Source organism: Monodelphis domestica, chromosome 1 (assembly GCF_027887165.1).
Source record: "Monodelphis domestica isolate mMonDom1 chromosome 1, mMonDom1.pri, whole genome shotgun sequence".
Classification (NCBI taxonomy): domain Eukaryota; kingdom Metazoa; phylum Chordata; class Mammalia; order Didelphimorphia; family Didelphidae; genus Monodelphis; species Monodelphis domestica.
In genome coordinates, this window is record NC_077227.1 from 293,911,342 (window position 1) to 293,931,004 (window position 19,663).

General features: G+C 33.6%; 1 protein-coding gene across 11 annotated transcripts in view; it reads right to left on the reverse strand.

Moving 5' to 3' along the window:
- MDGA2 (MAM domain containing glycosylphosphatidylinositol anchor 2) overlaps positions 1-19,663 on the reverse strand; it is an 811,975-nt gene that overhangs the window by 243,891 nt on the left and 548,421 nt on the right. For all 11 annotated transcript variants that reach the window (XM_056820935.1, XM_007473236.3, XM_056820917.1 and 8 more), the window contains 2 exons: positions 15,920-16,213; positions 15,468-15,737 (listed from right to left, as the gene is read on the reverse strand). In XM_056820935.1, the coding sequence (XP_056676913.1) occupies positions 15,468-15,737; positions 15,920-16,213 (564 nt within the window). The remainder of the gene's footprint in view (positions 1-15,467; positions 15,738-15,919; positions 16,214-19,663) is intronic.

The window sequence follows — 19,663 nt, forward strand, 5'->3', positions numbered from 1 at the left end:
GCATTTATTATTTCTCCTTTACTGCATTTGTATGCCATGTTTCTGTGACCTAGTGTATGGTCAGTCTTTGTGAATGTGCCATGTGGTGCTGGAAGAAGGTGTATTCCTTTTTGTCTCTATTTATTTTTCTCCATATGTCTATTAACTCTAATTTTTCTAAGATTTCATTCACTTCTTTTACCTCTTTCTTATTTATTTTTTTATTTAATTTGTCTAAATTTGATAGTGGCTGGTTCAAATCTCCCACTAATATGGTTTCACTGTCTATTTCCTCCTTTAATTCTCCTAATTTCTCCATTAGAAATCTGTGTGCTATACTATTTGGTGCATACATGTTGATTAGTGATATTTCCTCATTATCTAAAGTCCCTTTTAACAAAATGTAGTTACCTTCCCTATCCCTTTTAATCATGTGTAGTTTTGCTTTGGCTTTGTCAGATGTCATGATTGCAACTCCTGCCTTCTTTCTGTCAGTTGAGGCCCAGAAGGTCTTACTCCATCCTTTAATTCTGACCTTGTGAGTGTCTACCCGCCTCATGTGTGTTTCTTAAAGACAACATATGGTAGAGTTTGGGATTCTAATCTATTCTGCTATTCATCTACATTTTATGGGTGAGTTCATCCCATTCACATTCAAAGTTATGATTGTCACTTGTGGATTCCCTGGCATTTTGATATCCTCCCTTAAATCTGACCTTTCTTCTTTAGCTATAACCTTTTAAGCCAGTGATTTACTTTAAATCACTCCCCCTAGTCCACTCCCTTCATATGTTTCTCTTTCTATCCCCTCCCTTTTTGTTCCCTCACTCTCCACCCTCGTTCCCTCCCTTTTTGTGTTCCCTTCCTTCCCCCCCCGCCTTGATTTTCCCTTCTCCCTTACCCTGTTGGGCAAGATAAAATTCAAGATCCCAATGGATCTGGATGCTCTTCCCTCTCAGAGTTGATTTCCCTGACAGTAAGGTTTAAGTAAATACTCTCTTCCTCTCCTTCTTATAGGAGAATTCTTCCCCTCCCCTTCCGATGTGTATCTTTGTGTGAGAAAGATTGTAGTTGAGGCATTGCCGTAAAGGCAGAACCGTGAGGGTTAAAAGCCTCCTCTTCCTCCCCAGTTGGGCTGCATAGTCGGAGTCATGGGTTGAACTGTGTACGACCTGCACAGCTGTGTGCTCAATGTTGGAATGGCAGAGGTGGGAGGATTGATAAGGTTTGTGAGAAATTGTGAAAACTGTGGAAAAGTTGCTTGTTTGGAATCCTATCGGTTGTTCCCTGTGCCTGGCTGGTAATGTCACGAATTCCTATGAATCTGCCCAATTATTGGTTCCTGCTGTTGCTGAGCAGTAACATCATATCTTCCTGTGTGTCTTAACCTATATATGTTTTGTGTGAAACCAATAAAACTTTGTCGCTATGCATTTTCATATAGCGTCCATTCGTTACTCTTCATTTCATTACCCCAAGTGAGGTCGCACTGGGCTGGCCGACCCTGGCGATGAGCCTTACAAAAATGGCGCCCGAACAGGGACATAATGCCTCGTAACCCCGATTCCTTTGCTGGTCATAGGATGATGAAGAGTTAATGGCCTCTGCCACTAGACTGCAGCTCGGGTGGGCAGGGGATCGAATAGAGATAAGAGCGCTGCATTGGCGGGCCTCCTCTGTTCCCCAACTTTGTCTCTCTCTTTCACTTTTTAGTTTATCTTTTAGCAGTAATGGGTAATTTAATTCCTGTCCTTTTAAAGGACAAAGATTGGCAAAGAGTTCCAAGATCTCCTAGGAATGGGTTAACTCCCCTGTTAACACTATGGGGAGGATTGGGGAGGATAGGTTGTATCTCTTGAGAAAACGTTCATTATCCCTCTTTGATAATGTTCCAATCTTTCTTTCTTGCGACCTCTCAGACTAAGCTGTCCCCCAATAGTTCTAAACTGTCCCCTATTAAAAGATTATTCTATTTAGTTTTTCCCCCTATTTCTTGGAGTATATCTTAGTACCATCAATGATTCCCCCCTCCCTTTTTCTTTTCTTCCCCCCCCCTTTCTCCATATCATCTTGATGCCCCCTACATTCCCTATGTGTGGTTATTCTTACTACTCTAATGATGCACACATTTTTGAGAGAGTTACACATTACATTTTCCCCACATATTAAGATATATAAATTGATATCAATGTAGTCCTTATAGAAGAGAGTTTGAATAAATGAAAAAGATAACATTTTTCTACTTTTCCCTTTCCTTCATATTTACCTTTTCAGGTATTCCATGCTCTTTGTTTTTCGATGTCGAACATTCCACAGAGCTCTGGTCTTTTCTTTGCAAAAACTTGGAAATCTTTTTTTTTTCTTGAATGCCCATACTTTCCCCTGGAAGTATATAGTCAGTTTTGATGGATAGCTGATTCTTGATTGAAGACCCAGCTCTCTTGCCTTTCTGAAAATCATGTTCCATGTTCCATGACCTTACGGTCATTCAGAGTGGAAATTGCAAGGTCTTGTGTGACCCTGATTGGCATTCCTTTATATCCAAATTGTATTTTTCTGGTTTCTTGTAAGATTTTTTCTTTTGCTTGAAAGCTTTTGAATTTGGCAATTAAATTTCTGGGGGTTGTCTTTTGGGGGTTTAGTGTAGTGGGTGTTTTGTGAACTCTTTCAATGCCTGTATTGCCCCCTTGTTCTAGAATCTCTGGGCAATTTTCTTTGATGATATCTTGTATTATGAAGTCGAGATTATTATTTATTTCTGGCTTTTCTGGTATGCCAATTTTTCTCAGATTTTCTCTCCTTCCTCTATTTTCCAAGTCTGTCACCTTGTCAGTGAGATATTTTAGGTTCTCTTCTAATTTCTTAATCTTTTGGCTTTGCTTTATTAATTCTTGCTCTTTTGCAGGATCCTTGTCTTCCAGTTGCCTGATTCTGACCTTTAAAGTCTGGTTTTCCTTTTCAGTTTGGTCAAACTGTTTCTGTAGTTGCGTTTTTTCGTGCTTCAGATTGTTGAGTTCCTTTTGGATTGTTTCCCATTTTTCCTCCCAGAAGGCTTCCATCTTTTTGATAATTTCCTATTTAAATTCTTCAAGAGTTTGTGGAGAGTTTCCATTTCCTTTGGAAGGTTTTGGAGCATTTGCTTGTGTTTCTTCTATCTCCTCTGTATTTTGTATTTTTGCTCCATAAAATGTGTCTAAAATCACCCCCTTTTTCTTGCTTTTCTTGGTGTTTGGAGGCTTTTGCACTTCTGTACTGTTTGCCATCTCTATCTGAGTGAAGAGGACTGGTTCTTCTTGTATCTGTCTGATGTTCCAAGGCTTTAGCCCCAGGAAAATTGTCCATTCTCCACTGCTGCTCTGTCTTCCCAGGGAAGCCCAGGGTCTGCCCTCCCCTGTTTCGGGTGTTACTGCCCTCATTTCCCTCCAGTTGCTTCTCCGCTGCCTTACTCCATGCTCTGAGCCTGGCACAACACTGTCCACAAGGTACCTCAATGCCTTTGCCAACCCTGAGGTTTCTGTTCTTTCAGAAGACCCTGCACTCTAAGAGGGGTGGGGTCCTGGTTTCCTTGAGCTCTGAGGGCTCCTGATAGGATTATGTTCAGCTGGGTTGGACTGGATTTGCCCTGAAACAGGGATCTTCTGTGAGACTCAGATGAAAGAACCCAGCCAGGGGGCTACAGGCTCCCCCCCCCCCGTCTCTCTCTGTTTCCCTGCTGTGTTGGGTGCCCCTGAGACTGGTCCAGGTTGCTTTCAAGGTGCTTCCTTCAGAATAGCCAGCCCTGAGGCCCTTTTGCCAGCCCTGAGGTTCCCTCTGCTGCCACGGGCTCAGCGCTCTGGGTTGGGGGGGGATGGGTCCTGGGACTTTCCTTCTGCCTACCCCTTAGATCTGAGTGATCTAGGATTCTGGCTTTTGGGGGGTGTACCTTTTCATCCGAGTCCAGGAGCAGGGTTCTCCGGCTCTGTCCTGTTGTTCAGTTTGAATTTTGGTGCCCTAGGAGTATTCAGTTTGTGATTGGTAAGGAAGGGTTTTCAGAGGTCTGAACTTTTGCTGCCTCTAAGCTGCCATCTTGACCGGAAGTCCCCTGTTCAATTAAGTTTTAAGAACTCTCTTATTTCTACACTACAAAAAGAGAAATTTTTTTAAGGGTAAAAGAGGAGTGAAGTTGAGGCCCTCCTAAAAATTCCCAGATAGAACAATTGTAATAGTATCAGGAAAATTCTCTCAGTTCATTTATTGAGTGGTAAATCTCAGTAAGAACTGGACAAATATTGAAAAAAGAGAAAAGAAAATTGGTCATTATTGTGTGGAAAAACTAAAAGAAAAACACCTTTGTTAATAAGAATTCCTTTATCTGTAAGGTTCTAATCTATTTAAGCTTGAGTTACTGAAGTTCTAAATAATGAAAATAGATTACTGAGAATGTTCAAGTCTGTTTAATGTCAGGATGAATTTCTCTTAGATGTGTGTGAGTCCTGGCGAACTTTTATTATTTTTGCAACTTCATGACAATAAACTTAATTGTAATTAGTCCTAAGATACTAGACACAAAAGTTCTTGGGACTTCAACTAATAATATTTTGAGTTTTGAATCCAGGTATAGTTGTCTGGTGTATCATTAAGATAGTAATCCACCATAAGAGAAAAAAAAAACAGAAGTTATTTAGAAGGAATGTGATCGTTAACTGTTACAGGTGTAAATCCTTATTTGAGAAAAGTTGAGAGGACAATTTTAGCTGAGCTGAGCTGGAATCTTTCTAAATTATATTAATAGGAATATTACCACCTGGTAATTCCTAAATCTGGATATGAGGTGGAACTGTTACTGCATGACCAATTTCTCAATGGTGACTCATCTGAAATCAAATAAATTAAGGATCATGTTTATACAAGTGATGAATCTTTGTCTTTAAGTCTTATGCTTAAAGAAATACATTTTGATGCTCTTTTAATCCTTTCCCTGTTTTTTCCTTTTATAGCAAATTTCTATAATCAGAACGAGTAGTTAATAGAAGATAGGAGGACAATGCAAATATATAAACTGTTTTCAGTGGAAGTGTATAGTCATTCCATAACTGAAACAATTAAAGTAAATTAGTATTTGGACTTATCTGCCTATAATCACATATACAATTAAATCCATCTAGTTGTGGTTAACAACTGAACCTGTTTTACTATAGGCAACTCATTTGGTATACACTATTCTCTTTACAGAATGGGAATTATTTAAGTATATCTGCACCCCAACCTAAATTTTTCTTTTAATTGGAGTACAATCATCCTCTTGTGAGTTAATTCATTTGTGTAGTAATTGAACCTAAGGGTTGAGAGATTTATTTGCAAAAAATGCTGTTTCTTATATTTTTATATATAGTATTATATATAAATATAATAATATAATATAATAATATCTGATCCTCCTAAAAGAACTGGAATGAAACATTTTTAGAAAACAACAGGTTAGATAATCCTTAATATTAAATGTAAATTATTCTAAAGGACATGTAAAAACCTAAAATCTATGAATTTTATAATTTTTGATTTATGATTTGTTCTTTGTTAATAAGATCAAAAACACAAGGATTTGTATAGGTTTTTTTTTAACCAGTTGAACTGGTTAAAAATTTTAAAACCAGTAATTTGTATTGAGATCTGCTTTGTAAAGGATCTTATTATAAATATCTAAAGAATCTCTACAAGTAACTTGGAACCAGAGAAGCAAATCTACTAGAGAAGAGACCTATAACAGAATATCTAAGAGAAGATATGTCTGAAGATAAAACAACCACACAGTACATCTACTATCTGAAATAAAATTTATAGAAGTCAGGGATGGTCTAATTAAATGCAAAAACACTTGATGTTAGTTGAAGTTGATATTCATTATTGTATTCCTTTGCCTTTTGTTCCAATGTATTTGTATATTAAGTTCTTTTCTGTTTCTTAATATTTTCATTTCTCTCTATTCAAGATACAACGAATTGTGACTAAGAATTCTGTCCTCCCCAATTTTTTCCTCTTTGGCCATGGGGTTAAATTGCCCCTTGACCAAAATGAAGAAAATATTAAGGTTTAAACAATTTCTAATGGTTTTTGTGATATTTATGGAACATCAAGATTGATTATAAATTTGCAATGTTCCAGCCCCAAAAGATCAACATACCCTGAAAAGTGACGATGCTTTTTTCTGTCTAATGTAAGTTCCATTCTAGTACACTCCAAAAGACTGCCAACATATTTCTTGTATTTGGTAGAAATTTCCTACATTACCTAATCCTAAAAGATACCCCCCTCTTTCTTGAAACAGTATGTAAGTCTCTGCTTCTTCCAGTCTCTGGAGTTGGGGAGACCTTGAATCTATCCAACCTCCCACATGTCTGTTTTTGCATTCTCTCAATGGAAATAAACTTATTTTTGTTACAGAGATGCATGTTTGTTTGGTTGAAAAGTTGACAGATAATTGCATAGAGTTTTAACTTTTACCAAGAATAATTCTAACAATAATACTTAGCACACAAGATCTTGAGCTAATCTAAATTAACCTTATTAAATTGGATCTTCATGGATTGGACAAAGAGCCAAGATGGTGGCTTAGTAGAAATCCAGATGAAAACATATGATTTATCACTTGTGTGTTTGGGCATATGTTTTGGGGTTTTAGGTATATAAGATTATTTGCTTACAAAAATTAAAAATAAATAAATAAATTAGATTCTTATGTGATTCTCCATGTAAGGTAATTTGAAAATGAATTCCACTATACTGAGGTCACTTTATTGGTGACATTTTTTTTTCAAATTCTAAATCCATAATATTGGTGAGGGAAGATGGCACAAGTCCCCCTGGCAGCTCTTATTGTCTTTTGGATATATAATTCACTTACCACCCCTAGTCCTTGGGTTTGGTAGGGCCTATGAATAGAGTTGCTTCCTTTTGTCCTACTTCTGGGGACTCATTTAAAATCTTCTCAGGGTTTAAATATTTCATTTACTAGCCATTTTCTCAAAACTCAGACCTGGATCAGTCTACTTTATAGTTGTGTGTGAAATTTTTACTTTATGGGTTTTTTGATTTATTCTTTCTTTTACTTGCTATTGGTATTATTCAGTTTAATGTTTCTATAGGGGAAGTAATTATGCTTTACCTACTGATACATTTAGTAATGATTAACCAATGAGTAGTAGCACATTATCCTTAAAACAAGTTAAATATTCTTTCTCATATTAAATATTTAGGCTATAATGAGCAGGTCATTAAACTTTAAATTAAGAATCACTAGTACAAATCAACTGACTAGGAAACCTCCACCCCACTGACTTGATGATTAAAATCTTTGGATCTCCATCCTGTGATGAAGATGTTCTAATAGGGTGAAAAGTCTCTATGACAAGTCCTCTATAAATATAGCCCCTTAGCCTGTTTTAACTTCCCTCCATTACCCAATATTGGGTTGTTTATATCTATCTGTACATTACCCAACTTAGGGTAGCATCTACCCAACTATATAACCCCTTATCCATTATCTTGTGAACACCAGTGTGACCCTGGTACCACAAACAAGATTTTGTATTTTACTGTATATCATTTGCACTTCAAGCACTATTAAAAAAAAAAAAACAAAACCAGTACCCTGGAAGAAGGGAACATTGCAGATTGTGAGGAAGATCTAAAAGGGTCTCATTGATTAAAAAGGGTCAGATCTCTTTAATAAATAGATTTTGACTTGGAGATCTGTTTGCATGATTTTCTTTGCAGATAAGACAGGTTTCTGGTGTAAGGTTCTAGGAAGTCAGGTAGGAGGGTAGGGTCAGACCTCCACTATCTCATACTGTCTCCTTTTGAGGAATTTAGAAGGTGAAACATGCACCTTGGGTGAATTTCAGCCAATAGCTCCCCCTCAGTAACTAGCCTTAGGAGGTTAGGTTGCTCTTGCCCTTCACACCTAACTTCTGCAAACCTGAGGAAAATTTCTCCAAGCTTCACATTGGTGAGTCTATCTAAATCTATCTCCAACTCCTTTTCTTTAAAAGAGAGATCCTTTTGGAGTTACTTAAAGCTATCTTTAGAGGCTATAATCTAACCTTGAATGATGTCACTAAATTTATGGAGACCCTGTTATTCCCAGGAGAGAGAGTTGGTGTTATTGAAACTACAAATAGACAAGGAGTGGATGCAGGAGGTCAGGAAACCTGTCCAATACAAGATGCTCATTGACATCCTCATCAACTCCAATAGCTGGCTCAGTTACAACAGACTAGGGATGCTTTATTTAGAGGCATGGGGTTTTTTGCAGAGACCTGACAATAACAGTAAGTTTTAGGAAACTGCTCAGGAGGAAGGGGAAAGCTATAGGGGCAAGAGTGGAAAATATTTTGCTAGATTAGACCATGTAAGTCAACAAGATATAATCATCATACAAGATTAAATAATATCTTTTTAGGTATTGTTCTGGATGGCATGAGAAAGCTATAGGGGAAATGAAGGCAAATATACAATATGCTTATGAGTCAAAAGAGACAGTGAAAGACAAGGCAGACACAGGAGAAAAGTGTTAATAAAAATTTCAGCCTAAATATCTCCTTACTCCTGTCTAGATTCCTGACTATTCAACAGTTTCTTTCCACTCTTCATTAATTTAACATAATGACCATTGTTTCTATTATGGAAGAGAGCCCTTTTTTTCAAAACTGTAGTATGAGCCAGGGGAACACTGAACCTGGGGGCAAAACATTAATTAGTCTCAAAGCAAAATGATCTACAAAGAGAGAATAGGCAGAGAGAGACCTTAAATGAAATTGAAGAAAGAGGTGGAACTAGAAGGATCCAAGAATCAATACAAGTGAGGGTTTGAACAAAAAGAAAATTTCCATACATGAACATGCAGGGGGAAGGCAGGCAATGGTACCTTTACTTCTTTTTTTCAAACTCTTACCTTCCATTTTAGAATCAGTACTGCGTATTGGTTCCAAAGCAGAAGAGCGGTAATAGCTAGGCAAAAGGTGTTAAGTGACTTGCCTAGGGTCATGCAGATGGGAAGTATCAGTGATTAGATTTGAACCTAGGACATTTTGTCTTTAGACCTTGCTCTCGATTCTCAGAGCCATGTAGGTGCTCCTGGTACCTTAACTTCTAAAATCTTTGTTCCTGTTATCCCTGCCTTTTCCTCTTCCCTAATTGGAGAACTGACCATTGCTCTTAAAGTTGCAGATGCACCATATATTTGTCATATTGACATTGGAACTACTTATTCTGTTTATTTAATAAATCAAGTTCTGATTGCACCATTATTCAATCTATAAAATAATGGGAAGAGAGAGTACACCATGACAGATAACCTTCTTATCCCTGCAAGTGGTGATTGTGAGCTCTTTGTTACTTTTGCATTCCTTTTTATGGGTATCTAATGTGCCAGCTAATATGTTAGGAAGAGATTTCCTATGTAAATTTAATATTACCACCTCCTGCCTTCTAGAATGGTCCTAGTATTCCTATGATATCTTTAGTTACTTGTGGGTTACTTCCATACATTGCTTGAAAACAGAAATCCTAGTCACCATTACTATTAGAGGGGTACCACCATCATCAGTGCCTCAATACTCTATCTATCCAAAGAAGCCATTATACACATTGCATCTATCAGTAAGTCTTTAGTAGAAAACGGGATTATATTTCCATTTAGATCTTCATGCAAAATAATGCTTACCAGGATCTGATGGTAAATGTCTATCATTTGTACAAATCATTGGGTTCACTATATGAGAAAAGAGCAAATTTGTAGCAAAGTGTGGCAAAAAAAAAGTTTGAAGAAAGAAGATTCAATAAAGTGATGTGGTTGGAAGCCAGATCTTAGAGAGTTTAGAAAAGAGTAGGAGGAGAGGAAGGGTAAGAACTGAGTAAAGATAGCTGTTTTCAAAGAGTTTAGCTGATAAGGGGAAGGGAGATATAGGACATTAGAAACAGGAATGATAAGAACAAGAAATACTTTTTTTAAAACTAGAGGACACGTGTATGTTTCTTAAAATTTAGTTCTATTTCATTTTTAGTTTTCACCCATCCATTCAAAAGTCAAGTGAAATAAAATCCATTATAAATATCTACACATGCAAAACATGTAAAACAAATTCCAGCATTAACCTTCTCCAAAAAAAAGGAAAAAGAAAATCAAACAGACAAAAAAAGGAAAAAAATGGGAGGAAAGGAATAGAAAAGGAGAAGAGAGGGAGTAAAAAAATGGAAAAAAGGAGTTGAAGACATAGGAAAGGGAAGGTACTTGCTTTCTAGCATTTTTCAGTTTCCTTTTGTGGCAACTTAGCCAATCTGATGGTATTGAGGTAGCAACCTAAACTTTTTAAATTCACATTTCTCTGATTATTAGTGACTTAGATAATTTTTTTTTCACTTGGCTTTTGGTAATTTGGCTATTTCCCTCTGAAAAATCCCTTTACATATCCTTTGATTATTTGTCAATTGAGAAATTGTTCTGATTCTTATAAAGTTGATTCAGTTTTCTACATATCTTAGAACTGAAAACTTTATGAGTTTCTTGCTTCTCTTCTGATTTTACCTGCATTTTTTTGTGCAAAATCTTTAATTTCATCTAAATAAAATTGTCCATTTTACTATGTGTGATCCTATGTTTTCTTTAGTTATAAATTCTTTCTCTATTCATATACTAAACAAGGCATTTCTTCCATTTTTCTCTAATTTGCCTGAGCTGTCATCCTTTATGTTTAAATCATGTTTCCATTTGGAGCTTATCTTGATATATAGTTAAGGTGTTGATTTTTACTTTGATTCTTCTATATTACTTTGTAGTTTCCCCAACAGATTTTTTCAAATTGTAAATTCTTTCTCTAGTAGCTAGGATCTTTGAATTTATCAAACATTATGTTTGGTGCCGTGGATAGAACACTGCTACTAGAATTAGCAAGGCCTGAGTTAAATTCTGGCCTCAGATGCTTATCAGCTGTGGGACCCTAAGTAATTCACTTATTTGCCTCACCTTATTTGCCCTATTTGCCTTATTATTGCCTGTCACCTGTAAAATTAGCAGAAGGAAATGAAACTCTAAGGAAACCCCAAATGGGGTCCCAGAAGAGTCAGACATGACTGAAAATAACTGAACAAAAGGGTTATTGGGTTCATTTATTTGGTATATTGAATATCTAATCTGTTTCATTGTCAACTTCTTTATTTCTTACATACAGTACCAAAATGTTCTGGTGACTACAGACATTTATTTGAGATCTGGTAACTGTTGGCCCCCATCCTATTTTTTTCCCCTAATTCCCTTAGTATTCTTGACCTTTTGAACTTGCAGTTGAATTTTGTTCTTTCCCCCCAATCTTGATATGGTATTGAGTAGGCAAATTAATTTAGGTAATATTGTCATGTATATTGTATTGGCTTATCCTACTCATGAATAATATTTCTTAATTTGTTTTGATCTATTTTTATATGTGTGAAAAGTGTTTTGTAATTGTATTCATTTGTTCCTGTGTAGGTCTTGGCAGTTAGATTATCAAGTATTTTATACCATTGTCAGTTATTATAAGTGGAATTTTTGTCCTGTTTATTTTTCTTTCTTTTGGGTATCATTGGTAATATATAGAAATGTGGAATTATGTAGATTAAATTTATATGCTACAACTTTGCTAAAGTTACTTGTTTTGATTATTTTTAGTAAATCCTTAAGGATTTTCTAAGTAAACTATTCTATCACCTACAAAATGTGATAGTTCTTTTCCTCTTTGCCTATGCTTATTCCTTGAAAAATTTCTTGTCTTATTGCTATACTTAGCATTTCTTATACAATAATGAATAGTTATGGTGATATGGACATCTTTACCTCACCTCTCATCTTATTGGAAAAGTTTCTAACATACCCATCAGAGATAATTTTGGCACTTGATTTTAGATAAATGCTACTTATTTTAAAACAAGCTAATTATTTCAATGCTGTCTAGTTTTTTTTTTTGTTTAATAGTAATGTGTGTTGCATATTGTTGAAAATTTTTTTCTCCATCAAAATATTCATGACTTTTGTTTTTTGTTGCTGATACAGTTAATTTTGCTTCTAGATTTCTTAATACTGAAACAGCCCTATATTTCTGATATAAATACAGCATTTTCATAGTGTTAAACATTTGCAATATATTACTGAAGTCTTCTTACTAATATTTAAATATTCTTCAGAAATGATGATTAGGAAAGCTGTTCTATAATTTTTGCCTTATTGTCAACTCTCCATGGTTTAGGTGTGAAGAACATTTTAAACTAATTTTTAGAACTTTTTTTATTTGGGAAAATTTGCTCACAAATTCATCTAGCCATTCCCTCCCACCACCCCCACTCCCTTGGGTACTTATTTGTGGCTTATTAAATTTTTCTGTGATATGATTCTTTACTTTATTTTCCATTTTGTTAATTTGGCAAATTTTCTTTTTAATTAGTATTCATCCACTTATTAGATTTTTTTCATTTTATTGGAAAATAGTTGGCTGAAGTAGCTCCTAAAATATTTAATTTTATTTCTTTTGTACCGGCAATAAATTTATCTTTTTAATTTTTGATATTAGCAATTTTTGTTTTCTTCATACTTAAAAAATCAAACTAGTAATGGCTTAAATTAGTAAAAAAATTTAATAAACAGCTTGTAGCTAATTTATTACTCAAATATTTTTTTTACTTTCAAATGTAATTAAATTCTTTTCAATTTTATTAATCACTTCCCTGATTTTAAACTCTATTTTGGTATTTAATTAAAGTTTTTTTAATTGATTGTTATTTTATATTTTAGTTGTATGCCCAATATGTGTTCGTCTCTATCTTTTATTGATATTTAGAGATATAAATTTTCTTAAAGCATTGCTTCCCCCAATTTTTTTGTTTCATTGTTTTTATTATCTTTTGATGAAAATATTGATTGTTTCTATGACAAATTCTATGACAAAGAACAAATTCTTTGATGCATCCATTCTTTTAATTTCCAATTAAAAATATTTTTGCTTTAAGTGACTTTTTAGAATACAATTTTATTACTTTGTGGTTAGCAAACTATACATGAAATATTTCTATTTTTCTGCTTTTGTTAGTAAAGTTTTTATTTTCTAGTACATGGTCAATTTTGTGTAGGTGCCATGTTTGCATAGTTGAAAAATATGTATACTTTCTATTCCATCCAATACTTATCAGAGAGACAATATCTGCCTTTTCTAAACACTATTCAGGTTCTTAACTTTTTCCTTGCTTCTTTTTTTGGTTAGTTATATCTAAGTTTTGGAGGAATAAATTGAAGCTACTTTTCCATCTATGATTATGTTTTTTTCATCTATTTCTTCTATTAATTCATTTAATTTTTTCCTTTTCTTCAGATTTTTCTTTTAGTTCAGATTGCATATCATTTGGTTTATATATGTTTAGTATTGATATTAATTCATTATCAATGGCATTTTTGGTAAAAATGTAGTTTTAAAAAGTTTAGGAAGAGAGAGAATTTGAGAGGAAAAATTATTAGTTCAGTTTTGGATAGATTGACTTTACTATTTCCACACAAAATCCAGTTCAAGATGTCCAAAATGCAGTTGAAAATGCAAGACTTGATATCAGCAGAGAGGTTAAGGCAAAAAAACAAAACAAAAACAAAAACAGAATCCATTAGAGCTGATGATTCTAGCCAGTGAATAGTAAAGACAGAGAAGGGCCCAGGAGAGAGCCCTAGGGGACACCCATAATTAATTAGCATGACTTGGGCAAAGATCTCAGAAATGAGAAGGAACATCCTGATAGGTAAAAAGAAAACCAGGAAAGAAGAGAAAATAAAAGAGATAGTGATTGATATTATCAAAAAATGAAGAGAGGTCAAGAGGAAGCAGAATTGCAAAAAGGTCATTGGCCTTGACAAGTGAGACATAATTAATAACTTTGGAAACTGTCATCTTGGACATTCTCATGGGTGTGAGGTATTATCTCATAGTTGGCTTAATTTTAATTTTTCCAAGTAATACTGATTTAGAGCATTTTTAATATAACTATAGATAGCTTGTCTGTTGATATTTAGACTATGTATCATTTTGAGAATAGATCTTATTCTTATAAATTTGAATAAGTTTCTAAATAAATATGAATTAGATCATTTTACAAGTGACACATGTATCAAGGAACCTTGAAGCAAAGATTTACCAGTTAAATGTTTTCTCTTTCATCTTAGCTTTTTTACAAGGATCTGTGCAAAACTTAAGAAAATTATCTAATCAAAATTATTGATTTTAAATTGTCATCTATCTAATAGGTAAAAAAATTCCATAGTCTTATAATACATTTATGATAGAATTTTTGATATATGTCCTATATGCTTTGAGAACTCATGAACTCAGGTCTGAATCTAATTTTTTTATGTTGCTTTTCAATTTTCATAGAAGTTTTTGTCAAATGATAAATCTTTATCCAAGTAACTGGAGTCTTTGTGGCTTTTTTAAAATACTAGGGTATGAGATACATTTGCTTGTTTATGTTATGCATTGTAGTATATAAATGCATTGAAGGAAATCAGGCAAGAGATGCTTTTAAAAAGATGTGGAATGACATGAACTGATGAAGTGTGGGATAGGAAAAAAAACAAGTTACATACTATGTCATAATATTTAAAAAATAAATAATTTTACAAGTCAATGAAGAATTAAATGAGCAGAAAGAGGAGAACAACATAGCAACAACTGCATAAAAATGAGCAACTTTGGAAGTTTTAAGAACTATCATCAATTTGATAACCATTCCTTATTCTAGAAAAACCAATGATGAAACATGCTATCCATGACATTGAAGTGATAGATTTGGGTTATAAAATGACATAAAGCACACCAATTCATATGTGTTTATAGATGTATGTAGTCATTAAGGGATAATTTACAAATTATAGATATGGGAGATGCTTTTGATATGGAATGTTTTATGAACTTTCAGAAGAAGCCATTGTATTATTAGTTTTACTTAATTGTTTTAGTTTGTTGCAGAAGAACGTTCATAAAATAAGGTGTTTGTGATATAAAAACATTTGTTTTTATATCACAAACACCTTATTTTATGCTAGAATGCAAAACTTCATTATTTTTATCTCAACATCATGAGTCCATTAAAAGTCAATGGCAATTTAGGAATCTGTGGGATTTTTAAAAAATCTACTTACTAGTGTAAGGAAATGATAGAGCAAGAGTTTATCCTCAACTTAATTTGATATTTGTTCAAATGAATTTGTAATTTTTCTCAAATAAAATTAGTACCATTTTTGAAAGACTCAAAATAAACAAATTGATATTTCCTTTCTTGATTCCTGGACCAGATTCATCTTACAAGAAAGTAATTAGAAACTTTGCCAAATGAAAGAAGCCTATTTTACTCCAGGAATTGTCATAAATACTTTCATTTTCATGTTATCATGGAGTGAAATATTCTTTTTTTAAAAAAATCTACCAAAAATGTCCTTGAATTCCTACCTGTAACAAGATAGGTACATCTCCCAGCTCCAGCTTCATTTATAATGTTACAATTATAAATCCCATAGTTTTCATTAGATAGATCCTTCAGTGTGTACTCAGTATATTCTTGTGAATCGAACTGACCCATCCGCAATAATTTATTGCCCAAACGCCACTCATAGGTTAACACCCGGATAGGATAGGCTCTCAACACTCTGCAACTCATTGTGACACTTCGATCCTGTCCTTGTCTTATCTCCAGAAATGCTGGTTCCACAGCAGGGGGATCTGTAGAAAACATAATTAAAAGAAGATATCACATTGTTTGCAACAAGCAAGTTAAAAAATGAATTAACTGTAATTAAATTCAAATTGTTAACCCAGTAGAGGAAACAATTTCCATTTACTGAAGGGATAATTTTTTTTTTCATTTTCCCCACAAGAAAATCACAGATAAGGAATTCACTTACACTGTACAATGAGCTGTACCAATGCTTCCCTTGGCGTCACATTAAATCCATTGTACTGGCTGGTCTGACATCTGTACATTCCTGACATTTCCCTGGAGACATTCACAATTCTCAGTGTTCCATCATAACTTTCCATCTGCATTGACCCATCTGGCATAGCAACTTCTTTGTCTGCTCTAGTCCAAAGGATAATGGGTTTAGGTTTTCCAGTCACTTGGCATTGTAGTTCTATAGTGTCTCCTTCTCTGGTGACTAAAGGTGATTTTTCCTGTGGAACAGTCAGATTGGGTGGAACTTGACCAAGGAAAAAGAAAAAAAAAGGTTACAAGATTATTAATTGGTAAAGTAGATTTAAATCTTTAAATATACCAAAGCCTAAGGAAAATCAACTGCACATTGAAATGTAACACAATTCCATGTGCCAAAGTTTAGACAACATAGAAAAATTAATATAATCTCAATCAGAAATAATTCCTTAATAGAACTGAGAAATATTTTGATATAGCATTACCAATGGTAAATCAATTATCAATCATAAATCAGTTACTAAGTTGGAAATAACTTGATCAACATAAACACTATCTCCTTAGAATGCATTTTTATCTTAAAGCTAAATTTTTCTGTAAATATAGGATACTTTTTGCATCATTAAAAGTGATTTCTTTAAATCCAGGGTCCAAATTTTTCCATAGTCATGTGATCTAAAAAGAGGTATGATCAATTTCTCTCAGCCTGTGTCACTTACTATTTGAAAAAAAAAAGTTGCCACAAAATTGGAAAGCAGTTTTTCTGAAATTAGGCATAGACCAGCATCTCATGTCATATACCAAGAGAAGGTCAAAATGAGTACGTGGCTTCAATTTAAAAGTTGACACTATATAAATATCAGGGAACCATGAAATAGTTTACATCTCAGATCTATGGTTGAGGAAAATTTATGACCAAATAAGGAAAAGAGAGCATTATAAGATATAAAATTGATCATTTTAATTGCCTTGAATTAAAAAGATTTTGCACAAACAAAAACAATTCAGCTCTGATTAGAAGGGGAGCAGAAAACTGGGGGGAGAATGGCAATTTATAGCAAATTACTCTGATAAAGGCCTCATTTTAGAATGTATTGAAAATTGAGTCAAACTCATATAATATAAATCATTTTTCAAATCACAAATGATCAAAATATAGGAACAAGGAGTTTTCAGAAGAAATCAAAGCTATCTATAGTCATATGAAAAATTATCAGAGTCACTATTGATTAGAGTATTGGAGTCCTACCTCACATCTATCAGGAATGACAAATGATAGAGGGAGTTAGGAAAAATAGGCACACCATTAACTGTTGTTGGAGTAGTGAACCATTCCAACTGTTCTGAAGAATAATTTGGAACTACACCCAAAAAGCTATAAAAAATGTGATGAATGACTCAGCAATGCCACTACTAGTTCTGTATCTCAAAGAAGTCAAAGATAAAGAAAATTACCTATATGTACAAAAATATTACTATCAGCTCTTCTTAAGGCAGCAAAGAATTGAAAATTGAGGGGATGCCCATCAATTGGGCAATGGTGGAAGAAGTTGTGGGATATGATTATGATGAAATTGTGTTACAAGAAATGCTAAAAAGGATAGTTTTAGAAAAACCTGAGACTTATAATAAATCCTGTAAAGTGAATTGATCAGAACTGAGGAAACCTTATTCATAGTAACAGCAACATAGTAATGATGATAAACTGTGAAAGATGAAGCTACATGAAAGATGAAGACAATGATCTAAGACAATTTACAAAAGACCCAAGATGCTATTTCCCTCCATAGAGAGAACTGATAAATTCTGAATGCAGATTGAAGCAAACTTTTAAGATATTTCTTTTTTATTCTATATTTTAATTTACAATGTGACTAACATGGAAAAATAATTTTATTACTATTTTAGGGGAACATGTCAATAATTTAATTACTGACTGATTATGAAATAAGTTGTATGGACTTTTTTCTTCTGGTTCATTTGTTCAAACATTAACTAAATCATTAAAAATGGATGATCCTGAAACTTCCTTTTTATCTTTCCAGGATTTAGAACTATGAACTTTCTAAACAGGCTTTAAATATATTTGCTAAAGTATCATCTGCAATGGGAACAAGTTAGAAGCCTTCCCAATAAGATCAGAAGTGAAGCAAGGATGCCCATTTTCATCTCTATGATTTAATATTGTATTAGAAATGCTAGCAATAGCAATCAGAGAAGAAAAATAAATTGAAGGGATTAAAGTAGGCAATGAGGAAACAACTACCACTCATTACAGAATTAAAGAATCCAAGAAAATCAACTAAAAGGCTAGTGGAAATAATTAACAACTTTAACAAAGTTGCAGAGTACAAGATAAATGCACATAAATAATCATCATTTCTTTATATTTCCAACAAAATTCCATTTAAAATCACTCCAGACAATATAAAATATTTAGGAATCTTTGTTTCAAGACAAACACAGAAATTATATGGACACAACTACAAAACACTTTTCACACATTTAAAACTAGATCTAAATAATTGGGGAAAACATTAATTGCTCATGGGTAGGATGAGCTAATATAATAAAAAATGACAATGCTACCTAAATTCATTTACTTATTTCGTGCCATACATATCAAATTACCAATAATGGTTCATTTGGAAGAACAAACAATCAAGAATATCAAGAGAAATAATACATATATTTGCTGAGGAGAACAAATGTAAACTTGAAGGGAATCAGTCAAACACAACTTCTCACTTTAAATAACTAGCTAGATGCTCTATACTTTGATACTTATCTGAAATGATGGTACTCAAAATCCTCAGAGTTACCTCTAGAGCTTTGAGAGGAGAAATAGTCAGCCACCCTCCAGTGAAGGAATTTGGAGTTGAGAAAAAGTCATGGAGGGATTATTATTTATACATGAATTTTCCTGGTTAAGTTTCTTAAAATGCAAGTCACTAGAATTTTCAAAACAGTTGAAATATATGCACACAATTTTATTAGTACTTTTTTTTACTCTTTTGACTATCCCCAAAGAAAAGATTATAAAGATAATTTAAGAATGACTGGATTACATGAAAACCATAACCATAAAAGAACCTAGACATCATAGTATTAGAAATCATGACATAAAATTATCCTGACATTCTTGGAAAACCAAGTAAAATAGAAATTAAAAGAATCATTTGATCATCCCCTGGAAGAGATACCAAAAGGAAAACTCACAGGAATATTCCAGCCAAATTACAGAGCTCCTAGGCCAAGGAGAAAATATTACAAACACCCAGAAAGAAACAATTCAGATATCATAGTCACAGTCAAGATTACACAGGATTTAGTAGCTACTACAATTAAGGACCAAAGGACTTAAAATACAATATTCTATAAGGTAAAACTTAACGGAAATGGAAAGGAATATACCCTTTTCTTCTCAATACCTTAAAAAAAATCAATCATGTACTAAATAAGACATGAAAGCATCACAACTCAATGGAGAAAAGCAGAAATATTAAATATATCATTTTGAGAAATAAATAAAAGGACTGGGGAAAAAAGGCTAAAAGTGAATTAAAACAAAATATCTTTATCCTAAAGAATGATATCAAAGAATAAATTATAGAAATAGTCAACAATTTCATTAAAGAAAATGAGAACAGGGAAACCACAGACCAAATTTTTGGGATGCAGGCAAAGTAATGCTTAGGGGAAACTTTATATCTTATAT